Here is a 26,429-nt window from a genome sequence, read left to right on the forward strand (position 1 = left end):
CACTGGCTCACTTTATAGTCTTCTCCTGAAAGCACCTCTGAGTGCAGTGGTGCCATAAACAATGACCATTATTTGAGCGATAAGAAGGGATGGCATGGAAAAGCAATGTCTCTCAGTGGTTGTGCGCGCTTGGCTCATTTATGAATTTATTTTAGTATAGAAGAAAGCCCCAGGGGAACAGAATGTTTTAAAAACCCATGATTAATGTTTCATTAATCATGAATTTTGTAGGGGAACAGGAAGAGTTGTCACTCTCTATTTGGAGCCATTAGTAGTTGAATGGATGGAGGAGACAGACCAGGGGAATAAGGGTGGCGGATCTTGTGGTGGAGGAATGTGATTACGGGGCGGGGGTCTGGGGGAATGCCAATTAAAATTCAAGACATGTTTACAAAACAAGAAACATTCGACAACACTAAAGGCCTCTATTTTAAGACCCAAATCATAAGCTCGAAGACTGCAAGGGAAGTGATATTAAGTACAAAAACGGCACACAACAGTGTCAGCTCCACCTTTTTGGCCACTTACAGTGAAACAGTAGCTAAAGTAGATTAATTTATTAAAAGGGATATTTCATGGATATTTGAATTCAAACAACAATCACTATTGCTTCAAACTGAAATCTGATAAACCTCCAGTTTGTCACACCAGGTCATATTATACTTGGTTAGCAACAGCATGCTCCTAACCCATTGAAAAAACAAACCAACACAAATCTAAATAAGACAAATCTAAATAAGACAAAACAATATTTTATATCCCTTCTATTTTTGAAATGAATTCATTTTGACATGTTGGCAGCGTGTCTTTGTGCTCTGTTTGAAATTCGTCCTCCCATGTGCATGTAAATCACACGGCTTTATTACAATAGCACTTGTCAATATTTGTGCCAGGTAACAATCCCCTCTTGACTAACCTTCTGCTGAATACTAAATGCACAAATCAAAGTGAGAGACAGCAGAAACAGGAGACTAGAACAGTGAAGCCTTTGAGGCAAACGTTTCTGTAGAATGGATGGTTAGGGATGGGTGGAGTGAAGGGATACAATAAACATGGCAGCTGTTACTGCTGTGAACTTTCCAGTGATTTCACAGCTCTTAGAATTTGACAGTGGTGGCACTATTGAGTGACTGCTGATAACGATGGTGGGGGCTTTGAGTGAACAACAAAACTCTGTCAGTGTTCACCCTGCATCCTAATTCACCCTTCAGACATTGTTAGATGGGATTAGCTATGTGCTACATGTAGATGACGCACTAAAACTGCTGGATCATCCAGAGTAACACAAGCCAACCAACAGCCTCAAGTATTCAGGCAATAATAAAATTCTGATTAATAATTGGTAAAATGGTCATTTTAACTATTTTAAACAGTGGTTTGGTCTGAAGTCTGTCCCCAAAACCAGCTCAGAGAGTCAAAACACTTCCAAGATCCTAAACCAACCTAGCAAAGTACCAGACATTCAAAAGTGCTTCTGCAGGACACAACATCATGCCATATTGAGTTTGACATAGGTGTGCAGAAGTAAACTATTAGTAATCCAATCCAATCCAACTAGCACTTTAAAACAACCGCCATTAATTATGTAAATCAAGGAAACCCATTGAGTCATGTTAAGAGATGTATAGCTCCTTAGTTAAACTCTACTGGCATCAGTACATTATTTCACAGATCATTTCAGCTGCTTTCTCGATATAGCCCCCCTTCCCGTGTTTACTCTCTCCTCTGATTGGCCAGCTCTTGTTTGCAGACCCTGGGAAATTTGATCAAGATTTAAGATTGGTGTGACCCCGGGAGAGCTGTCGAGTTGGTCATGTTCTAGAACTGTGCTCCAGGTTTTGCTCGGCACAACGTGACGTCAGGTTCTTGTCAAGTTTTGCAAAGTTCTCATAACGTCTCGTTCATAGGAGCTGGAAATCACGTCCAGGGATTGCGCTTTTAACTGAGAAGCTTGTGTTTAAAAAAAACTTTTCCGAGGACTAAGTACGGACATCCAACATCGTCGCAATATATATTTATAGTTAAATGTGGATCAGCATAATAGGTCTTATTTAAAGGTTAAATATGACACATAACATCATACAACAATGTACTGTAGTGCTGCAGAAATGCTGAAAAATGGTGTTCTCTGCAGGTGTAAGAAACATTTGTTTTGTCCAATACCAAATACATGGCACAACGTCATGATTTTCTTCACCAGTCAAAATTGCAATGCAGAAAATGACGATTTCCTGATGATATATCTGTATAGTTTAGCGACACCACTTACAACAGACATATAGTCCATTCATAAAGTTTGAAATAATGCAAATTTTACGAAACAAGCCAACTTAAAAGGACTTATTTTCCTGTAGAAGTGTATGCTGATGCAATGCTTCACTTATTGCCGGTGTTAAGTTCAATATCAAAGACTGAAGTTTGGAAAAAAAAATAATCTGTGAAGCAGCAGGTGCTTGTTTGGGTGTTTGTATGAATGTGGGCATGCTAGGACCCCATTTTAGGGTTGGTGTGATGGGATTTGTGCAAAACAGCTCAACACAACACTTAGCTGGAATATTTAACTCTTCAAAAGAAGCCCAACCTTGCACGGAAAAAAATGATAATCTTGCAACCCTGTGTTTTAGGCTTTCACCCAATATCTGCTGAAGAATTCAAATCTGTAAAAGCAGTCTTGATCTTGCAAATGAGAACAGGACATAGTTCTGATTCATTACTTTCACAGCAGTGGTGCTGGGTGAAGGAGAGGACATGCTGGATAGCAGCATGGATGGAACTAAAGGTGATCTAATGGTCTCAGGTAGCAATCAAGAGGTGCAGAGAGCCTTATGCTGGAATGCATGCATGGGGTTAGTGGCATGTACAAAAGTACAGTTTCCTTTCTGCATTCCAGCCATCATCTGCCCTGAGGGTCCAGGTACAAAGACTCACTGGGGCCAGGAGAGTCAAGTCATTTCCTCCCTCCACACCAATCCAGCCCTTTGGCATTGCTTGAATCTGACACTGATCCCACATCTGTCAGAGGCTAAAACCTGCCTGGCTTTTGATAGCAACCCACACTCTCTTTGGCCCAAACCTGAGTGCAGCTCTGGCCATCTGGGCCATGCATAGCCGAGCAACATCAAAGACACGAGCAACCAGTCTTCCTATTAAAACCCCCAAAAATGTCAGATTACGTAGCTGGCGTGGTCATAAGTATGTTCTATGAATACTTAATGTGATTTAACAATAATTTATTTAAAATTAATGTAGCAGAAATGAAACGTCACAAAATGAAAATGTAAGAGTGCTTGATCCGTGATGCATACCAACTGAAGTGTTGTGCTGCTGTATCAAAGGCTTTCCTTCATGTTTTATTATAGGTGTTCACAGTCAGATGTATACCCCACCCCCACCCCCCACCCCATCCATATTTTGATCCATTTATCAAAAGCTGAAATAATGTGGCAGGGATTTATTAACTTATTCTGGAGCCAGCCTTCATTTGCACAACAGAGGCCACAATCCTCAATCTGGCATTGATTTCTTTTGATTTATGTGGAACAAGCCGTGTTAGGAGTGCATGTTCATTGAGCTCAGTGCCCCTCTAGTCTCCTTTGTTTACAGTGACAATGATATGGGCAATGATGAAACATGGAAGCAAATCAACTTTTCTAGCTCTGCTGTGGATGACCATTTAAGAATTATGTTGGTAAATATTAGATTGGAATTAAAGCTGTCTATAAATAATAATGGAAATCTATTTGATATTATAAAGATGCGTAATCAGGAATCATCCCAGTAACAATAAACTGGACACTCTGAATCTCCTAACCAAATGGATTTGAGCTTGTAAAGTGCTTTTCCACCACAAATGTCATCACAATCATTCAAATGAAAAAGCCATAGGGTTGCTATAAACATTGCTCATCACAGTACCATATGTCGATGGGTAGAGAATAATGTTCAATTTCATCGTAAATAAGAAAGTGTTTTACATTACATGAACTGTATGAACATGTTTGCTTCACCTAAACATTCTCCTTAACGAAGCAAAAATACAATTTAAGAGAGAAACAAACAGATTGAAACTCAGCATTTGATCTTCATCGTTTAATTTGAAATATGGACAGGGGAAGAGAGCCAGAGAGAGAGAGAGAGAGAGAGAGCAAGGATGTGTGTGTGTGTGTGTGTGTGTGTGTGTGTGTGTGTGCGCTTTTCTTTTTGGAAACAAAGGTTGAAAGTGTACGTCTAATAAGCCTGTGGAGTCAAAGGTTGAAGACATAATTGTACCACTTGAACAACTGCTGTTGCTTGTGGACATCTGTGTTCTGTTTGGATCTGGTAATCCTCTTGGTAAGTGAGTAGGCGGGGATAAATTCTCACACCTCATGTGATAGGAGAGGTAATCAAACCGTGGACCTGCTTGCTTCGCTCCTTGCGGGTAAGGAAGGTTTCACTTCCCGTGTTGTATTCCTCCTACTCTCCTCCACAGGAACATCTGTGTCAACACTGAGGAGATCATTCCTGACTTTGGCTGAAACTTACAATTAAACAGCTGTTCAGTTTGAATACTTCAATTTGTACAACTCATAGTCTACTACATAGTAGTAGTAATACTTACATAGCTAGAAATGGTTAACAGTCAGCAGGCAATCTCACAAGGATCTTTGGATCACGACTATTGAATTATTTATTGATTTGAGCCGATGCCTTTGGAAGCAAGCTGTTGTGGCCAATGTTTCTGAAGGCTATGTGTGTTTTGCTATTTAATATGTGCGTTACTGTACATTCACAGGTTGTAGCGTAGATGTGAGTTAAAAATAAACAAAATATCTGGAAAGTCTGGGAAACTTGTTTCTGCATGCTGGTTTTATTGTTCAGTCTCACCTTTATGTCATCTCATATCCCTGTATTCATTAGCCTTTCGCATCAACTGGTTGCACCTATCCAACAGCACTGCACCACTCTCTCATTGTTAGCCTGTTATATGCCTGCTAAAAATGGCTTTTTCTTTGCCACCCAGGCAGGTGTTGTAGATGTCTATGAGGGAGGGAAGTGAGATGCTTATGATTTTTCCTGTTGTGTCCACTGCTGCGTTGCAGGGTCGTGGACAGTGCAGTTCCTGTACCACATAGTGAGGCAGCTGGTCCTGACACTCTCAATGGTGCCCCTGTAGAAGGTGGACATGATGGGTGGGGGGGCTCTCGCCTTTTTCATCTTATAAAAGAAGTAGAATTGCTGCTGTTCTTTCTTTGCCAGTGATGCAGTGTTTTTTGACCAGGAGTAGAAATTTAGTGCTGCTCACTCTCTCCACAGTTCTATCAGCTTCTCCATTAAATCAACATCTTCAACCTTCTTGGTCAACCTCATTCTTCAGTTTGGTCAGCTTTTTCATTCGATCAGCATCAGACGACATTATCATTAGTACTACACAGTTGTTACGGATCAGAATGTTTTTTCGGAACCAGGCGCACGACTCAGAGGCTGAAGGTTTACAAACAATAATTTATTAACAACGACGAGTGACAAGATGTGAATAAAGGTGCTACAATAAATATAATGTGACTTAATAAGTGATCCCAAAAATCCTGAGTCCAAACACGCGTCAGGTTGAGCCAGAAGTAGACAAACGAGACGACGGGGAAGACAAGGTTGCAGGAGGTTTCTGGGGTGGGTAACTAACGAGAGGAGAAAAAACACGAGAGGTCAAAATCACAATAAGTAACACGAGCATCCAAAAACACGAGAGAATCAAGAGCTAACACAAAAGGTACAAACCCATGAGTACTGAACAATAATCTGGCGCCGGCAGCATGGAAGGAGCCGGCTTAAATAGTGTGCTGATTAGAGTGGAGACACCTGTGAGCCAACCTGAAACCAATCACTAATTAAGGGGGGAAGGGAGACACAGAGGGAGACGACAGACAGGGAAAACAAAACAAACACGTGGAAAAGCACACAAAACCCCAAACATGACAATAGTACTATATTCATGAGTATTGGGGTAGCTGATTTGTCTTAGTTCCAATCTATTGGTATAAGGATTTTGTTTAAAAATCAAGGGGGAAATTTACTTCCGGAACCAGAGCCATCGAAAAAAGTGGGCGATCTCTGTTGTGCTCTATAATATCACATGTATGTAAAATAGATTTTAAACTTTTAATTATTTACTACTATCTCCTGCTTGACCAGTATATCCTGAAGCCAAAACGTTACCAATTTAATATCGATGGAAGGTCACAATCACATAACTTATCACATGTAACTTATTTTACCAGTTCAATACATTGAACTGTTCATCAACGTTTATGTTGCTCATTTGTATACAGTTTCCTTTTGACATGTATTTTTCTCACATATTATTGATTAAATGTCCTAACTAGTATTCATTTAAACAACCAGTTGATAGAGTCCCTGAAATGTAAAAAAAAAAAAAAAAAAAAAAAACCTTGTAAAGGTTTTCACAGTTCAAAAATAGATAAACTCTTCTGCAGGAGTGAGGATCTCTTAATAAGTCTGTTCATTAAAAAAAAAAAAAAAAAAGATCATTAGCAGCCACATCTTCCCACTTGGAATTATAACACCCATGTGTATAAAGATACCACAGTGAATGCTACTTCTTGAGTATAAAGACTTGACATTTGCGACTCCCACCTTTCACTGCTGCACACTTAACGGATAAAAAAGAAGGTATTAGATTCACTGTGTCTCTCAACATGAAGGCGAACCTAAAAGAGATTGTGTGAACTCTCTGCCACACCTCCCAATTCTATCCCTCCTCCCCTTCTATCTTCAAAGAGGAAAGGAAACTAAGAACAGGGTTAAGGTCCCGGGAGACACTCGAAGAATGGGATCCACTGACTACAGCATGTAATATTTTACAATTTAACCTCCTCGGATGATGGTTGAAGGTGGATTAGACCACATCATTATAAGAAAGATAGTGATTTTTTCAATTTAAATGTAAATCAGTCCCTTTTTTTCAATTATGATTGTGATGCATAAGTTAAGGTGTGAGAGCAAGAATTGATCAAACTTAAAAAGAACAGAGATGTCTGTAAAGAAACATGATAAGGATTCACTGACATGTTCTGATGAATGTTTTAGGTTTTATATTGGAATCCTCATCCAAATGTTACATGCATGAGAAAGAAAAATGAGAGAAACACCATCCTTTTGATCATTTTACACAGTTAGTTTTAGCAACAAGCACTCGTTATACAAGAAGCATTCAGCGAGGCATCATAAATGATTAAGTATGGCGTTTTTCAGAACTTTATCAAGACTTTTGAACAGTCACTCACGAGCAACTCATGAAATCATATCAGTGGCAGACTTTCACCAGTCTGTTCTGCTATCTGAAAGATATTTTTTTTCAGAGAGCGATTCAATTGCTGTAGTTATCCATTCCACAACCACGGTGATGAACAGTCTCACACAAGATGTTATGGTTGGATCGCCCAAAGCAATACCGAGCCTGTTTGAAATGTGTTTTCTTCAATACATGGGACAAATCTGTCAGGAATGTTCAATGATCTAAGAGGTCCTCTGAAAAAAAATAAATAAATAAATAAAAACAACTTTTTTGAAAAGTACTACACAAGTAGCAGACTGCACTTCTCATTTTAAAGTGGTTTGTTGTTAGAATCGCCAGCAAACTGTGTCATAGCCATAATAAACTGTAATTATTAATGGATGATTATTAATGGACGACGCCTGAGTGACATTAGCCATCTGTCACAGCAGGGGGCTCTGGGCCTCTTTGGCAATAAAAAATAAATAAAAAATAAAAGCGCTGCCATTTAGAAACATTAACTTCTTCATAGTGTGTGCCCTTGATTAAAATAACTAATCAGACCTTCCCTATTTTTGTTCCAGACTGTAAAAATGGGCTTTTTTGGCTGTGGTGTGGATTTGACTGACAGGGTTCCATGGAGCCAGCCTCAGGTGGACCCTTGATGAACTGCAGGATTTTGCATTTCAGCATTGGCTTCAAACTTGGAATTGACACTTGGTCATACTAAAACCCAAAACCACCAAACAAAAAAATTAAGTAGACTTACACCAGCTGACTCACTACTGCTCTTTAGTGGTTCATATTTATCACAAGTCAAGCTTCATCGTGTAAGACTCATTTGCATGTAGAGTCAAATCAGCCAACTGTAATCAGTTTTGTTACCTACACATCAACTACGGTAACTAACACAGTTTCATAACCATTTCTAACTCTCACATGTGCCCCATGCATTGTTATTTTGTCTGTGGGGCTGATTTTCACGTGACAATGCCAAAAAGAAAAAGCTGTGCTCATTCCACATGTCCCTGTTAGATCACATTTGCTTGTTCTCTTTGGTTGTTGTGGACACAGTGGTTTGCTAAATACACAACAATAAGTTTCTTGGAAGCTGGTCAAATAAAGCTCGATATTGGCAGTTCAGACTGAACTGTCTGCTTTTTATCTGCTCACACCAGTCATCCGGACAACGACAGCGTGACAAATGATAATGAGGGATCACGCACAACCTGATTCTGTCACTCAGAATAGCTCTCCCATTGTTCCAGAGCTTTTTACTTTACACACTGTTACTTCTTGATTTTCATTGAACGGAAAAACACTGTTAACATCATTAGCATTGCCCAAAAAGTATTTGTGTTACTTTCACTTAAAGGTAAAATATAATTCAAAAGACATATTGCCATGGTTTACTTAGACTAATAGGAGTCCCTACCCTGTCAACAAACCTCCTAATTCTGAGATATGTTCACCCTTTGTGCTTTTCCGCTTTATCATCATATACAATAAGGCAAGGGTTGAGAAAGACCACGCCACTCAACTACAGAGAGAAGTGGGGTCAAACACAGCTTATTTGCATTTAAAGATATATAGTCTGTTCTGAGAAGAGCTAAAATGGGTGTATTGGCATGATAAAATGAGGATCAGAGTAAAATTTTATAAAGAAACATCTTAGGATCTGAAGAGGAAAAAGACACTAGCGATCCATATACCCATAGTGGGTCAGTGTGGACAGTGTGAAGGATTACAGATACTTGGGCGTACTTAGACCAGTTTGGGCCAAGAACATGGACCTATGCTTCCTGAGGATGCTGAGGTCCTTTAACATTTGCTTGTTGGATGTTTTATGAGTCTGTGGTAGTCAGTGCTATCCTGTTTGCTGCTGTGAGATAGAGCAGCAGGCTGAGGGTAAAACACCCCATCAGACTTATCAAACTTTATCAATCCAGATCATTCGGCTCAGCTCGGTATCAGTCGGCTCTCAAATGGCTCTTTATTTGGTACCATTTTTGCTTCATTGAATAACCAAAATGTGTCAATGTTTTGACCCATGATTGATTTTTTTATATGCATTTTACTGACATAGTTCATTGTAATTATACCAAGCTGTATGAATCCCAGAATAGCCCCATTTTACATGGTGTTTAGTGTAAAATATTAATGTTATACCACCAAGCAGTGACCCTGAAGCTGTGTAAAGAACAGATCATCAATTTAGTCTGTCGTGTATTAAATGGGATAAGAAAAAAGTTAAAAGTAGCATGTTCACGACAGACACATCACTGTCCACAGGGCCAGTGACATGTAGAGGGTGGAGCTCTGCTTCATGGTGTCATGGGACGCTGTCCATGTTACATGGCATTTTAGAAGGTGTCTACCAATCACTTCTCAATGTGCTGGTTAAACACAGGAAAAATCCATTAAACTGCACAACTGCTGCCTCGAAGGATCAGATAGCAGCCGATTCTGCCTGTAAATTCCAAACATCTGTAAAATGCCATTATTTATTATTTCTTTCGGACTGTGCAATTTGAAACCAGTCAACAATTTGTTAAATAAAGTTTTTGTGCAATACTTGAAAATAGAAATATAAAGCTTTTCTTCTTCAATACTCTTGCACTTTTAGTATCTATTTGTTTTTTCTGATTTTCTTGCTTTCCCAGTAATCATGAGACAGACCACACTACCGTCTTGCTGGGCAATAGTGTAACATTTGCCAACTTTCTAACAGCAACATAATCAGCTCAGCATCAAGTTTGAAGCCTACAGTTTCATAAACTTCTCACCATCGAGTAAAAAGCATGTCCCTAATTTAATTCTAATCTGGCTTCTTGCCCGGTCACTCTCTCTCTCTTTATCTCTCCATAGCTTCATCCATCACCACCCCTCTGCCTCTTAAACTCAGTCAACATATCAAATAGTTTTAAGACAGACTACCTGGCTGCTTAGTAGCTGAAGGCTGCTGTGTGAATTAATGTTGTAAAGTTGTACACTTCTTGAGAGATGACCTCGGCCTACTGCCAAGGTTACATAGTGCAGTGAACAAATAAACAGGCGCTCTGGACATAAGAGAAATGTCATTATTCGTTTTGAGAGATATTGTTACATTAGATCAACCATTGTCACCTTTATTTTAAAGTGGAAAAGTAACATCCTGTATATAAACGTTTACACCCTAACAGCTGAGACCGCCACACAAGATGTCAACATGGCAGGATTCATTGTTTCTCATTCTCAAACACAATAACACACCTCAGCTTTTGGGAAGTTTATGGGGCACAATGTCTTACCAAAGGTTACTACACAAGTGGATTGCAGCAGCTTATTGTACGATTACAACCTCTACCTCTGAGCTCAAGCTGCCCACTTTTTTTAAACTACAACTTTTATTTCATTCATGTAACTTTAGGAGTTAGCGTTTGATTGATCCAGGGAGTGTCCCTAAGATTCTTCAAACTTATTAAAAGTTCACTCATTTTTGAAATAGTTGTACTTGGCAGAAAAACAAGAAGCTTTGTGTTAACAGTCTTGAGAAGAATCACACAAAAGCATGCACACACACACAAAAATACAGCCGGAAATCCAAAGAACTGGTTGCTGTGAATGCTGTTCTGGCTCTGACTGGTGTGAATACATGGAAACATTTTCCCTTGAATTAGCAGTTTATCTTGTCCTCATGATGTTAATTTGTTGAATAAGATGCCAAGGTTTTAATCAATCTTTAAACAAAGTTTGCTGTTCAATTTGTGCTGAAGGAGACCCCAAGCTAATCATGGAGTTTTTATTTATTTTTTATTTTTTTTCTTGCTGTCAACATAAATTGTTAGATAATGTCGACAAATCTCTGGTTGTCTGATTACACTGTCATAACGCTGTGCCTACGTAATGTTGTTATCTGGGTCCACAGCGACATCACACTGAAGAGCACTGAATAGAATAGATGAGGGTCCCTGCGAGGGGCCTGGCTATTGAGAAAAGAGCTGAACGAAATTAGAGGGCACATAAAGTGCTTCTGACACTGGTGAATCAGTTTTCCTCAGCAATTACAGCAAGATAGCTTTTATTCCTTCTGGGGAAGGCGGGAGGGGGTGCAGAACTCTACTGCTGTCAGCAAATACAAGCAAAATCTACAGCCTACAGTAAATCTTGTGGGTTTTTGAGGATTTTTTAATGACCTGCCTTGTCCTTTACATGGCTCCCGATCTGATTATAAGTAGTGGAGGACAAGAGGCTAATTGAAGTGTCACTCAGTGCTAAAGTGTCTTTCTTTCTCAGTTTTTTTTCTTTTTTTTTGTGCTGAGAGAGGAGAATCACCCATTTGAATAAGTCATCAGCACTTGTACTGTAGCGATGGCCATTGATTATTTCCTAAAGACACACTCTTAAAAAAAAAGTATATATACATATATGTATATATATATATATATATATATATATATATATATATATATATATATATATATATATATATACTGTAAAAAAGAAGTGAGGGAATAATTAATATACTTGATGAATGGTGAAGCAAAATACTTGAGAGTCTGTTTTTCTTCTTATTATATATCTTCCAATGTATTCTTGAATGAAATAACTCCTGCTGAAGATGCTCTTTATCAGAATTGCCTTTAAAGCTAACATTCACTCTCAAGAAAACAAAGCTCAGGTGCAGTGTCAGAGCCTTAAATCAAAGGTGACAAGAATGTATTCATTTATCCTTGTGTTTTTTTGTTTTTTTTCCCCCTGAGATGTCAATGAGGCTTTCAGAGTGTCCATAAACAAACCTGTCCTGTATGTCTAGTACCTCTTGAGATGATGATTCAACGACCATACAAAGCATGTGCTAAATCGATTTTGTTTATTTTACATTAGCGATATAAATACTGATAAATGTGGAATAGAACATGGCCGGTGATCCCTCTCTCTCTTTCTCTCTCTATCTATCTATCTGACAACGATGAACACCTTCCATCTCAGGTCAGTGTGACACTCTCTGGCCCATTAATCAACACTGCAGCAGAACAGCGGTGTTCAGAGGTTGTCAAAGGATAACACAGTCTGACCCACATTCAACAGAAATAGCCCAATTAACACCCTTAAGATTTGCATGAAGAAAAAGTAACTGATAAAAACTCCTGCTTCGCTAGATGGACGGCTGCAAAGAAATTAAGCAGCCTACACAAAGTCATTTTAGTCACATTATTTTTTCTTCTTTATTGGACTGTTGTGGAAATCCCCCTCTTTGATGCAGTATTAACGCATTTTTTAAAAAAAAAAAAGAAAAGAAAAGAAAAAAATAATGCATAATTAGAATTCAATATACCATATAATTGCCTCCTTCTCCTCTGTTCTGGCTCCTTTCCATTATAGCTGCTTTAAAGTCCAGTCTCAGACCACAGCATCAGACCATGTCGTTTAGCTTGTTTTATTGAAACATGGTGGGAAGAAGTCATCTGTGTGCCTCTTTTTGCATAGTTATGTCTTACTCCACTGATGTATTTTACTGGGATTTATTTTCTATGAACCCTGCTAATGCATACAGTGAACACAATCAATACTGTGCTGCTCTAAAATGTCCTTGGGAGATAAATGAAGTTCATACTTTTATAAGAATGCACTACATGTCTGCATACCAGAGGAAAATAAAGGTGCTGTCTTTTAAAACAGATCTTTCAAAAACAAATGCACAGGGAAAGAATGTTACAGTACAAACAAGAAATTCATTTAAACTGCAACCTTGCCAAATTGAACAAAAAATCTTGCGTGATTAATTTCTTGAAAGCAAATGAAAGGTGTATGGATTCAGAGATAGCACCAGATTGCCCCTTTCCTCTCCTCGCTTCCTCTTACATTGAAATCTCCTTGGCAGAAAAGCCCCACACTTTGGAAGCTGTACAAACAAAAGGAAGATTTACTGGAAAAAGAGGTTAAGGTGTAACACAAACACCATCTCTAACAGGATTGTCCACACCTGCCAAAGAAACCTTTTGCATCCTTCAGATTGGAGAGAATGCCTTTACTTTGAAAAATATGATTATCACAGTCACAGCGTCAACAAAGACTTAATCCAAACCAAAAGAGCATTGAAGTTAAATGGAAAATACACTTCACTGCAATTAAAAAATGTATATTCACTACTTAAATACTTAGATGCAATTGACACATAATGTGTATTTTTCTTGTCTTAAATGTGCACTAGGGGGTTGCTAATCAACAGTCAGGTGATAATAGCTGATTTAAAGTCAACTAGTTTCTGATGAAGTCATTAATACAACCGTGGGAGAAGGGAATGCTTTTCAGCCAGCGAAAAATGTTTATTTGCGAAGCTTAATGCGTGCTGAATGCAGACAGCTTGCATACAAAGAAACCTGAGGTTGCTACAAAAATATGCAACAATAACAGGTGTGCTAGAACTCCCACATCAGTAAGTGCAAAGAATAATAGTCACAACTGGCAAAGAAAAACTCAGTTACATAAGCTGTTTTGTCTATTTATTGTCATAGGCCTGCTCAGTGACAGTTTTAGATTTTCTAACCTGATAAGCAAGCTGCAAAGTCGACAAGTCCGTGCATCCCGTTTTCTGCATATGATCTTAATTGGCTGTGGCTTAAAGAGTCAGTTGCCTCTCAACCTAAAGGTCGGGTGTTTGATCACCAGCTCCTGCAGATGTCGTTGATATCCTTGGACAAGAGACTGAACCTCATTTTGCTACTGTTACCCGACTTGCCTCTCCCTCACCGGCCTTGTGTGAATGCACTAGTACTGATGGGCAGGTCAGTTACTGAGCTGCGTCTGCCATCAGCTTGTGTGAATATGACATTTAGTATAAACACGTTATGGGTAGACAAAATGATAGAAAAGCACTTCATACAGTCCATTTTTTTACATTACTAAATACTGATCAAACTGCAGTTTGCCATATTGGAGGGTGGCGTGGTTGCAGGGTGGGGTGGGGGGTGCAATCTGCTGCAATGTGTGAAATTTCATTTTGAGAGTTGAGGAAAACTTTGAACTGATGTTCGATGCACAGAAGGTGCAGCTGGTCCTGTGGAGATATCACCTATACAGTCAAGGAAAGGTGCTGAGGGTGCTGAAGCATCTTCACACCCCCCAGGTGAGTGATGAATACTATCCTCTTTTTTTTTTTTAGTTCATATGTCATATTATACACTTCACCTCCTCTGGTCCCTGTCAACTGCTTTACCTTTTGTTTTAATTATTCAGCACAGGAGGAGCTTTCCAGATGGTTGTACGGATTTATATGCAGTACTGTTGAGCTGCTTCTGCAGGATGGTTTGGACCGGATTCAGACAGCCTATCTGGATCTTTTCTTTTTTCTGACTTGTAAATACACTGCGTTGCATAAACCACATTCTGTCAAAAAGAAGCTGTTTCTCCTGAACATTTCCAGTAATTCCCAGGATGAGTTGCAAATGCTCAATTTTTTACCCCGACTTCAGCCAGATTTTTCCCTGAACTAAACGTAGCAGGAAACATTCAGGACAATTGTCAGCATGCAAGTGGGCAGAGGTGATGACAATTTTATTATGAGACTGGTGCGCGATTCATACAAACTGTTTTCATCATGAAGGTGCTTCATACATGTTGTTTTTTTCTGCTCACAGGTGTGTTCTATTCCATATGAGCAATAATACATCCAATTCAATTATAATTCCTTTTTATTTTAAACATTTCTGCTCTAAGTATAAGGACATCAAACATGGTGGTGTATCACATCTGAACCAGAAGCTTTTAAACATATTTGCATACGAGGGTTTTGCTTTGTCTCCAGAGTAATGTGTATGATGGTAAAGGTGTGGCCTTGGGCATCTTAGATCATCAGACTGTAGCATATCATCGGTTTATCTGCATTTTTTAGTTAGGACCACTGGCAAAACACTTTGAATAGGTTAACTTAATGTTATTAGTGTAGGCTGGTAATGGGCTGAAGCAGCGTATTTTTTCATGCAGTTTTCTGCATAACGGCATTTTACTTCCTCCTTTTTTTTCTTTTCTTTTTTTTTTTTTTTTTTTTTAGGAAACGCTCCAATTCTGTGTTCGTGCTATCCCACTTGAGTGTAACATAACCCCCACAGAGAGATGCTTCCCTTGGAGAATCACCCGAAGGCAATTACAACGTCTGACTGCAATGAAAGGGACAGATCTCAAGTTTTAGAAGGGAGAGTGTGAGCAACAAACACATGGCTTTTGCCAAGAGTTGTATTTATTTATTTACTTAACAGATAGTTAATACAATATATACATATAGGTTTTGGTGGGGTTTTTTTTTCAGAAACATTAAGACTGGAGTGCTTACCATTTATCATGTCTGGGCATCAGCAGCCTCTGTTCATGAAGGCACACGATAATACAAAATGTCAGTGGAATAACAAAAAAAAAAACATACATGTTGTTCTTTGACTGATAATTTTCCCTCAGCTGATGTCTTCAACCGGCAGACAAAAAGTCTCTTCAAGCCATGAAGGCAATCCGTAGTCCAACACATCAAATGTTATTTACCTCGCATCGTGTCAGGGATGGGAGGCAGCATGCAAAGAAGGAGTCGATGGTCGATCTGTCAGATGTAAAACAACATGTGCACATTTGCCTCTTCAGGAGGGATTCCAGCTTGACTTATGCAAAGTCCTGTGACCTCTGACCAGCTTTCTTGAGTGCATATTGCTGACCATTGCTCCTAACCTATCTTCAGATAAGCACGACAAACAAATCTATACCACGGCTTTGCATACCATGGACATAAAAAACTCAATTGCACGCTACAGTAAGTCTGAGAGTCAGTTGGTGCCCGAGGTAAAACATAATTGGAGGGGCCCTAGAACTAGTGTTCATCACTATTATGTCTATGTCCTTACACTTACTCCTCTTCCTCTTTTTTCCTGTTTATTTTTTTCTCTCCTGTAATTGGATAACTCCTTTCCTTTTTTCTTTGTTGACTTTCTTTGAAAAACTTTGGTTTTCACCACAGTAATGCATACAATGATTAGTAGGGTAACAAGAGTGTTAATGTCAAACGAGGTCCCCTTAGGGAAGTTTCCTACTGTCATTGCAAAATGTGCACATTTTGGACCAATGCTTTAGTTTGAGTTTGTGACCCTCAGAAGCCCCCTACTGGTATGAGGGCCCCAAGCAGGTGACTATGTTGCCTGTTGACAAGCAACACCTATGAACCTAACTGTGTCAGAGAGGAGCCTCACATTTAAGGAGGCCTTAGACTATTTGCGTTGAAAAGATAATGTGTTCAGTTAAGATAAATGAAGGACATTTTGCAAAAAAAAAATACTGGAGTCAGACACATCCATAATACTTTCAATTGGATGTGATGACATTTGCATTATTCCAAAATTATTGCCATAACCCTCCAAAGCACTGTATTGCTGTATCTAAAAAAAACCCATCCTTCTCCTAAATTACTTTCTGTAAAAAGAAACATACAAAGTAAAGATGTCAAATGGTGTCTACTTCCTGGTTTAATTAAGTAATTAAACATCTTATATTCAAAACCTTTTACTTTCTTTTACATGCATGTGTAATTTCAGGGGAAGACTGTAACCATGGCTTCTTTGGCTAAGCTTTGTGATTCCTCTCTAACCATGCAGGTTGCCTCTTGTTTTCTTGCTGTGCTGCTCTAATTCCATATCATTTCAAAGCGCAATTGTCTGAAGTTCATTTCACAAAGCCAGCAGAGTGGAGTAAACAGGAGGTCAAGTGGTCTTGCATGTATGAAAGGCAACAATAAAGCCACAGCTTCCTGACAAAAAAAGGAGCACAGAGCAGGAAAAGAAAGGATTCTGGATGTTATGATATTGACCTTTAATTATTCAATGTAAACAGAACACAACACGTGTGGAATGATTGCCTTGTTCACACTAAATGAAATGTAAATGAACATTATGCCACCAGCATCCTGTTTCTCTCTGCAAGGGTCCTTGTCTAAAAAAAGGACTCTGGATGAAAATGAGATGTCGTCATTCGTCCTGCTTCCTGCCAGGCCTTGCCATACTGTTTAATTCCATTCATTTAGATCCTCTGCTCTGCCACTTTGCAGACTTGATGAGAATGAGAATCTGACACATCAGGGCTAGAGAAGGAGCATCTCTTGGGAATCATCTGACTGACAAAGATTGAGTGGATGTCCTTCATTGAAAGACAACTGGCTGATTTGCTAATTTCAAAATACAAATTGATGGTAACGCACACTTAACATACACATGCACACTGGGACACACACACACATCTACAGATCGCAGTGTTTCAGACCTCTCAGTGTCTCAACAGCGGATATGCAGGCCCAAGAGAAATAAACAGATGTGTCACTTTCTATTTAGCTCAAAAACAGACTGGCTGTCCATCATCTTAATGTGTCACTTTTTGAGTGTGACAATGCAGCTTTGCATTTCATCTGGTGAAGGGATGGGGAGGATTTCATGGATGGCATGGACTAGAAAAGGCAAGCAGTGCAGCTTGCTCTCTTCAATTTCACTATCCCACATTGTTGCAAATGTTACAAGATATATATTAATCTAAATAATCATTAGAGTTGTATTTATTTCCCTCCATGCCATTTGTTATATTTCCATTAACAGTTTTAAAACACAGTGCCAAAACGCATTAGTCTGTGCTCTTAGTTTTGGATTGATTCTCAGTCTGTTCTTGTTCATTTTTAAGCCTTCAAGTTTCAAAGGTCACTTTGCAATCCAACCCTGAGTAATTAAATTAGTCAGGGGCTGCTGTTTTGCTGTGCAGTGCAAGATGTGCTCCTTGAGCTTTGACATGCAGGCTTGAGAAAGTACTGAACTTGGAGACATTCCGCGTGGAATAATCCTGTTTTTTGAAAGTTGTGCGAACAAGAAAATCATTCCCTTCTCCCCATGTTACAACACTCTTTGTGCAGTTTTGTCATGTCTTTAGTTTTGTATTTCGTGTATTTTCAGTTTCGATTTCCATCCGTGTTTTATTTTGTCTCATTTATTCTTTTAATGTTTCCTGTTCTTCAGTGTTTCCTGTTTTACTTTGTAATTGTTTATCCTTGTATTTGTCTGTTTCCTGTGTATTTTAATCCTGAGTTCAGTGCTGTTTTATTCTGAAGTTCTTGAGTATCAGGTGTAGTCTTACTTCCTCACTGTGTGTGTGTTTCCCTCCTTTTTTGATTGCCTTCATTATTTTTACCTGTGTCTTGTTTAATTGCCCCCTGTTCTTAGTCTCTGTTTCTTCCATTCTGTGTCAGTTCATTGAACAGTCTTTTACCTACCTGCGGTCCGGTATTGCTCTCTGGCACCCTGAGGTTTGTGTTTTCCCTTTTGTATGGATTCTGGTTTACTTTTCAAAGGAAACTTTTGATAAGTAAATGATTTTGAATTTCTGCAAGTCAGTCTTTGTTATCTTAATGAAGATGACACGTTTTGTAAAAAGGCGTTTCATAAAAAGATGAGGCATTGGAGGCTTTTCATGCATGTTGAAAGAATTTAAATCCATTTTAAAAAATTACAACCACAGTTGTAATTATTTAGCTGTACATAAGCTTGGTTTTCTTTTTTGCACATCCAATTCTTAATGTTTTACTTCAATCAATATACTGTATTTTTTTTAAAACAAAATTACAGGTTGAGAATGTGTTCATGAGACTTGGAGGGGACTTTTTTTATTTAATTCATGTCAAAGTCTCCGTTTTCTTGTATGCACTCCAAAAAATATCACAATACTTTCAAGAGGTCTGCTCTAGATATTCACGGTGTGTACAGATGAGGTAGTGGTCAAATGTGTACACTCTATGCACCGTGCATCAGTAACAGTATAGAAGCGTCACTCCTCCCTCCCATTGTCTCGAGGGGTAATTCTGCAGATAATATCCTGAGTTCTCATATCAGCTATCTAGGACATGCTGTGGGGGAAAAAAAAGAAGAAAAAAAACTAGGGTTTTGGCAGGAGAAACTTTGGATGAAGTCAGAAAAAATAAATAAATGATAATAAATAATAATAAATGTGGCAGTTTGCATTCACATATACTGCTCCTCCTGGAAATATGAGAAGCTCTTAGGAATTTTCTGAAAGTGTGAAAGCCCTAATAGAAAAGTAAAGCATTGATGGAAAAAGTGGTGAAAAAAAGACAGACAGGCAGACAGACAGAAACATTGGCAGAAGTGATGTCAAATGGGTTCAACAAATAATTTACGTTTGTAAATAAAATCAAAAACCAAATCTGAGCTCATGGACTTTGGAAGCCCTCTAACCTGATCCTCGTGTCTGCTTGAGGCAAGAGGCTCAAGGCTACATTAGCTCCTATTAGTGTTATAAACTTAAATTTCCCACCAAACTGTCCATCTGCTTTAGTTACATACAGGGTTATGTCGATGTCTAATCTTGATGAAGAAGTATGCATGGAACACATTTTGTAAGATATGCCTGTTTATGTTTTTTTTTTTTTTTTTTTTTAATTTTCAAACTTATTTAAAAAAAATGCCCTGAGGCAAAAAACAAAACACTTATTTATATAGATGAAGTTTCAGCCAATCAACTATGGGTAAACCTTTAGTAAATATTATAACGCAAAACATGTTTGGGTGAAATCTAACCCTTTATTCTGTGTTTTTGATCTCCTATGATATTAGTGGCAGGACAAACAAAACGAGCGGTTCAGGTCTTCATTTTCAAATGTGAACAGATATTATGCCAAAATATAATCCACTCTAGTGGTTTTTAGTTCCAAGCAGGGGATTGGGGATTGTGGACGTCAAATATATAATTTCAATGTTTACCTCTTTACTAGCTGTATTCAACCTCTAGGCACTTAAGCTCCATTGTTATTCTTTGGCCCTACTCATCATGTTCTTAGGCAGCATGCAAATCTGTTATCCTCTGATTCGACCGCACAGGGGTTGTTTATGTGTGTAGTTGTTATTTACACTGATGAAAATACCACCTGTCATCTTTTGGCTCTTTGATTAGATTAAGAAGTCAAAGAGATTAAATTAATACGTTGTGGACTACATCCTCATGCTGTGCTTCATGTGTCATTATCGGACTTCTTATCTAAGCACATTGGGGTACTTCTGTACATCCTAAATCAATGTTTGATCAGTCCCTCCACTACAGTTTAGTATTTCTAATAAATTATAATGGAAAAAGCGAGGGTATAGCCTTGCTGTTATGTTGCAAACCCCGTAAATGGAGGCCATAGCCCTTGTTGCAGAGGCTGTGGGTTTTAATTCGACCCAGATGCACTGCCGTATGTCACCCCCACTCTTGTCACTGTCCTAAACATTAAGGCAAACGTGTGAGTTCATCTTACGAGCAACAATTATTTACTCATGCTTTAGTGATATAATTCTGTCCTTCCAGCCATCTAGATAAAAAAGTGGAGGGGCGGCTGTGGCTTGTTGGTAGATTCACTCAACCAGTAGGTCACAGGTTTCATTGAAAGCGCCAAAGTGTCTTTGAGGAATACCTGTGTCGTTGTTTGAACGTTACTTTTTAATATTCAAGGATACTTAACAAGTAGCAACCGCTCCAATCTGTGTGTGAAGATCAAAACCTGACTTTCTGGTGACCACTGGTGACCTTAGGTGACCACTGGTGACCTTAGATCTAAAGTCACCAATGGTGACCTTAGATCTATATATCGCTAGCCCTTATTGATAAAGCTCTCCATATATATGCCTTTTTGGACTGCAGAAACGTTTTATAATTCTATGAACTGTTGGAACCCTCCCCCTTCTTTATTCACTCCAGAAACCATGAACTATTTAAGTTCATAGTGTACATAGAGGAACCTTTTTAGCTTTCCTAGAGAAAAAGGGACTTCAAGTGACGTAAGCACACAGTGATTAGTCCATAATTCAGCGCTTGTTGATTAGTTTAATACAAAAGCCAATCCAGTATCTCCAACCCTCCATTTTTAAATCCGACTGTAAACTCAAGCAAATAATAGTTGGTAAAACCCCTTCAAATCATTATAAATGAAAGAAAATATGGACAAATCGACACACAACATCCAGACATTATTTTGTTTATATGGTGGAAGAAACTGTGATTGTCACTGTCAAAACTGAACATATTTTATAACTTCATATAAACCCTATCACACACAACAGACGGCTCCCACAACGGCGTCTTCCCTATTCTCTGTGGTGTCGCATAAGTGATAGTCTAGCAACTGTCCATTGGCTTATGTCACTCTAAGGTTCATGTCAGCCATCAGTATGGAAGTGGGAATGCAGAGAGAGAGAGAAACGGTGTGTAGTTCTCAGAGAGGTCCGTAGTATAAACTTAAACAATTCCCCGGAACTGTTTGGTCCAAAAACACATTATCTGTATTTTTGTCTGTTATTAAGTATGTATATCTTAATCTTTAACTTTCATTATGAAACATATTAAACAAAAAGAAAATGTGGTTATTTATCTATAGCTTTTGATACTAAGCATTTGTGTTTGTTTGTAGTTAGACACAGAACTCTTTCATATGGAGATGCAGTCTGGCCCGGAACACAGCAGGAAAAAAATTCCCCTCTAGGCAGAACCAGGAGGAAACCTTGTTACTAAGTATGCAGTGCATTTAGCCATTTTATGATGTCTTGCATCATGGCTCCTTGAGTGACTATCATTCTAATTCAGCCCAGATAAAAATTGGATACGAATGAACACTATGGCTCGGGTCTTGAATGCTAATGTAGCCTTTATCCATTTTCATCTCACGGTTTCCAAAATTCAGCTCCTTGCGTAGATTCTAAAAAAGGCAGGGGTCTTTATTGGAAGGGAAGGGAGGGGGGTGGGGGAAATCGCACTTTTTGTTAAGTGGACGTCTGTGTTATTTGTAGCTATAGATGCCAAGTTGCACCTATTCTTATTCTAATTAGAGCTTCACCCTCTCTGTTTCTCCCATGGCAGCCCTCGTTCCCAGAGTGAGGATCCGAGTCTCCCAGCCTCACAATCAGCCACAGCCACCCAGACAGTGAGGCTGAGAGCAAGAGAGAGAGAGAGAGAGAGAGGAGGGAGGGGAGAGGAGGGAGGAGGAGTCTCCTTGTTGAGCTCCATCCCCTGACTGTGTCTGCTATACGTGAGTGGTAGAGCAAGAGGGGGGGAGAGAGAGAGAGAGCGAGCATGAGAGAGAAAGAGAAGGAGGGGGGCAAGTGTGGGCTGAGGAGACTGAGGATAGATGGGCAACGGGAAACTGTGCGAGCGAGAGAGAAAGAGTGAGCGTGTGTAGGGCTCAGAGTCAGCAGCGAAGACACAGAAAGTCTACAAGCGCACATCAACAAGAGAGCATGCGAGGCAGAGCTGACCACCGGCAACTCTGAAGACTGACACGCAGAGGGAAGAGAGACACATAAAGAGACCAAGGAGAAGAAGAATCAAAAGAAGAAGAGAAGGACTGAAGACTGACTTGCTGCCTTCCACTATAGGGTAGTTAAAGGAGACACCACTGAGGGACTGTAGCATCCGTCCCCCCCCAGCAGCACAGAGGAGCACTGTCTCGTCTCGTGCATGCGTTAGTGCCTGCCAACTCCAATTTCACAGTCGCCCACTGTTTTCTCATAGGTTTTGCCCCCTGCACTCCCAGTCATGATCCCTTGGGTCCTCCTGCTCCTGTGGATCTCCGGACACGGTGAGTTTTCCAGATTAAGTTGCTTGTTTATCAAATTTCCTGTGCTTGTGATTGCTATGTGACTTGCTGGCTGGGATCTGTCTCTTAAATCATCTTGTACTGTCTGAGCTTGTCCTGCCATCTGTGTTTTTGATTGTTTATAATGAAACACAGTTCTACATCTAGTGTCATAGCAGAAATGGGAATTGAGAAACAACAAGCCTGAGTGGTTGTTCTAGAGTTGAGGAGATGTGAACAGTAGTCGACACTTGTCATAGCTGTTAGATAAGTTAAAGCATTCCTGTCACACACACAAACAAGACCCTGTGACCCCAGTCCGGTTCAGTCAAGCGTTCACTCCTGAGTCACATTGTTTTGAACTGACATCCCTTTCCCCGTTGAGTCCATCTACAGGGGGTCTGCTTGGAAGAAAAGAGAGAGAAAAAGTTAACGGTGAAGTGAGGGCAGACTCGGAGTGAAGATTTCCATCTCCAGCCCTTTGGAGAGTCTCGGCTGTTTTTTTTTGTTTTTTTTGTTATTCCTAGACAGCCTGTTTGCGGACAGAATGAGGATGAATACGTTGTTTCCCCAACTTGCCACCAGGTGGTTGTCTTTGGAAAACAATAGAGGTGAGGAGAGTACAGCGCAACTCTACCCCTGTTGTGTCTGAGTAAGAGAAGGACACACACTGAATCACACAGTGGATGCTAGTCTCGGAGCGTCATCCCCGCACTACAACATCACCCTGGTTTACACCCCCAAAGGGTCGGGGTCAACGACACTGCCGACACCTCTTTTCAAAGCCTGACCCTGTCACATTGGACTACATCCTCAGGAGGGCATGTCTGTGCGCTGATTTGTATAGCCAAAGGGAGTTGTCACCATTTCATTGAAAAAGAACACAGAAAATTTTAAATTAAGTCTATGCAGTCATATTTAGCTGACATGTTTGATAAAGATGACAACTTAGAGTTTGCAACGTGCTGCTGACACAGCAGCAGCAAATAAGACTTGGTAAACAAGATCATTTGCTGCAGCTTGGAATTCAGCTGTTTCACATTTTGATTTTTTGGATGCAATGACAAAGATTGCTGTGATTATACTTTTTTTTTGCTCATTACTTGTAGAAAGGAAAATTTCACAACAGACTATGTTTCAACTAAACGGATCTCCATTTGAATTCTCTTCAGCATGCCAAGTTTTAATGTGTAGTTCCCTTCCATAGAGGGTGCCAGCTGTATTTTCTGCTTTCCCATCACTGTCTATGACCTGGGATTGTGACCCAAGTTGTGTAAGTGGACCCGCAGAGTTCAGAGGGAATGAGTCGAGTCATTTTAAGCTTCTCTCTCTCTCTCTCTCTCTCTCTCTCTCTCTCTCTCTCTCTCGATCACATCAGCCTTTTGTTACGTGGCTGCTAAAGGACATAATTCACGGTACTGCTGATGCTGTAACTGTTCCTGATGTTGAGGCTTTGATTTGTTCTGTTCCTGTGATTTTATCGTCAAGTCTTTCTGCACCATCTGTGCTTACTGCGAGGCAGAAATACATGATCAGTCATTAGTTTTTTGTTTTTTTTCTCCTGCACTCTGTTAAGCATCTGCTGTGTTTTATAATCATGTCTGACTTCTATAGCATCTCAAACACTCCGTGCTATGTCTGTTTCTTGCATGTGTATTTTATTAGGCATTAAAATCTGTAGGAGCGGTTTGTACTCTGATTTGGGCTTTTGTCCTGGGACCGTCACATTTACATCCACATGCCTTCACCGCACAAAAAAAAGTTCTATAGGGAATATCCAAGACCATATATTAGAAGGAATTTGTTAGAATGAGGCGATTGCAACAACTGGATAGAGAGCCGATTGCTGTGCATTTCTGCACAGTTGGTTATTACCATAATATAAAATAGTGCTTTTCCTGCCAGGTAAACAGGGGATAACAACCTTCCTTCTCTATGCATGCCTCAGGGGAGGAAAAAGTGCTTCCCTGTAGCTTACTGTTGTTGTACAAATTACGGCTCTGTTTATGTGCCAAGCCGTTGTCAGCAGAAAGCTGCGGAAAACAATCTAGTTTTTATGAACAGGGGGACAGAGGGGAGTTGTGGCCATAGCTCTCATATACTTAGACGCAGCTCTCCTGCGAGAGAGAAAGAGAGCGTGAAAATGAGGGAATAAGTAAGAGAGAAGCAGAGAGAGAGACGAGTCGGTTCATATGCAGAGGCGCTGAGCAATTTATTTTCTCACAACTTAGAGGAATAAATGGTCCAGAGCGAAAGAGATGGAGAGGGGAGAATAAGGGGAATGAAAGCCGTTGGGAAATGCTCTCCGTCCTGACTGTGCTGCTGGCGCACAAACCGTACTTTTTTTTTTCTTCACTGTCACGTCTCCTGTCTGTGACAGATGACACTGCAACAGTCAGGGAGATCTGGGACAGTCTCCAGATAAACATTCACTTCAGGCCAAACTTGTCTAGGACTTGGTCTATTTCTTTGCAACACCCCCTCCCGATACCTCCTCCCATTCAATCTATGCAGTGTCCAAACATCTCTCACATTCTTCACTTGGCTCTCGATTTCACTCTGCACTTTGTCGCCGCACTTTTCTCACAATCTCTCTGTCTCACAGACCGCCCCCCTTATTTTTCCGCCTTTTATTCTTGTTGCTGTGAGATGCATTGTCATTTAGAATCAGGCAGAGGGTAAACTATGTGAAAGCATGATGTCTCGGTGGAGGAGGGGCAGTTTAAGGATAGTCTTGTACTGAATGTGCCAGGCACTAAAGACAACGTGCTACAGAAAAGAATCACACACTGTCAATGTTAAGCTTATGTGATCTGTCTCTTTCCCCCCTACTTCCTCTCTTCTCGTGTCTCTCCAGCTCCCTTTTTTTTATTGTCTCTGTATGACACAACATGAAATTAGTGTGCTAACTGTCTTGGCTAGTGGGTTTCTAGACCACTTTCATAGGGAAATAAGATCTTGTTTTAGGGCTATCTCTGACAATATTTGCCCACTAGAGGCAGTGCTGCTTCACAAGAACAGCATCCTGATCTTGTATGAAAACATCTCCTTAACCCCTCACCCCACCCCCCATTGCCCTTCATTATCTCCCACCCCCTAATATATCTTGTGTCAGAACGCCTGATTTCAGCACCCAGCCAGACTAAGCTGTTTCTTAGTCCTGGAAAGCATGTCTTAGTACCCCCAACCGCCACTATTTCATTTACTGCTGTCTATTAACTGCTGTCTGACGACTCTAAATCCGCTTTTCATGGGCGGCAGGCTTTCATACATATTTCTCTCCCAAAGTATAATTAAATGTCTTTCCAATGTCATGTCTGGTTGTGTGGATTTTTTATAGACGGAGAAATCATTCTCGCTTTTCCAAAGGGATAAAAAAACAAGAAAGAAATACAGCCCATTACATGGCTAACATAAATACAAATGTTCTGCTTCATAATTATGAATGGTTTATTTGTAAGCAAGACACACTGCAGTCTAATGAACATATTATGACCATAATAACTCAGAGGTAATAAATGAATTACTTGCCCTTAATCTGAATGC

The 26,429-nt window shown here is 39.7% G+C and overlaps 1 protein-coding gene across 10 annotated transcripts in view; it reads left to right on the forward strand.

Moving 5' to 3' along the window:
• The first annotated feature begins 22,382 nt into the window (after positions 1-22,382).
• Positions 22,383-26,429, forward strand: part of kirrel3b (kirre like nephrin family adhesion molecule 3b) — a 153,173-nt gene continuing 149,126 nt past the window's right edge. For 9 of the 10 annotated variants that reach the window (XM_079354878.1, XM_079354885.1, XM_079354880.1 and 6 more), the window contains exon 1: positions 22,383-22,886. In XM_079354878.1, coding sequence (XP_079211004.1) covers positions 22,844-22,886 — 43 coding nt within the window. In that variant the 5' untranslated portion in view covers positions 22,383-22,843. The remainder of the gene's footprint in view (positions 22,887-26,429) is intronic. The other variant, XM_079354884.1, reaches the window with a different exon arrangement.

The sequence above is a fragment of the Symphodus melops genome (genome assembly GCF_947650265.1).
Source record: "Symphodus melops genome assembly, chromosome: 10".
NCBI classification, from domain to species: domain Eukaryota; kingdom Metazoa; phylum Chordata; class Actinopteri; order Labriformes; family Labridae; genus Symphodus; species Symphodus melops.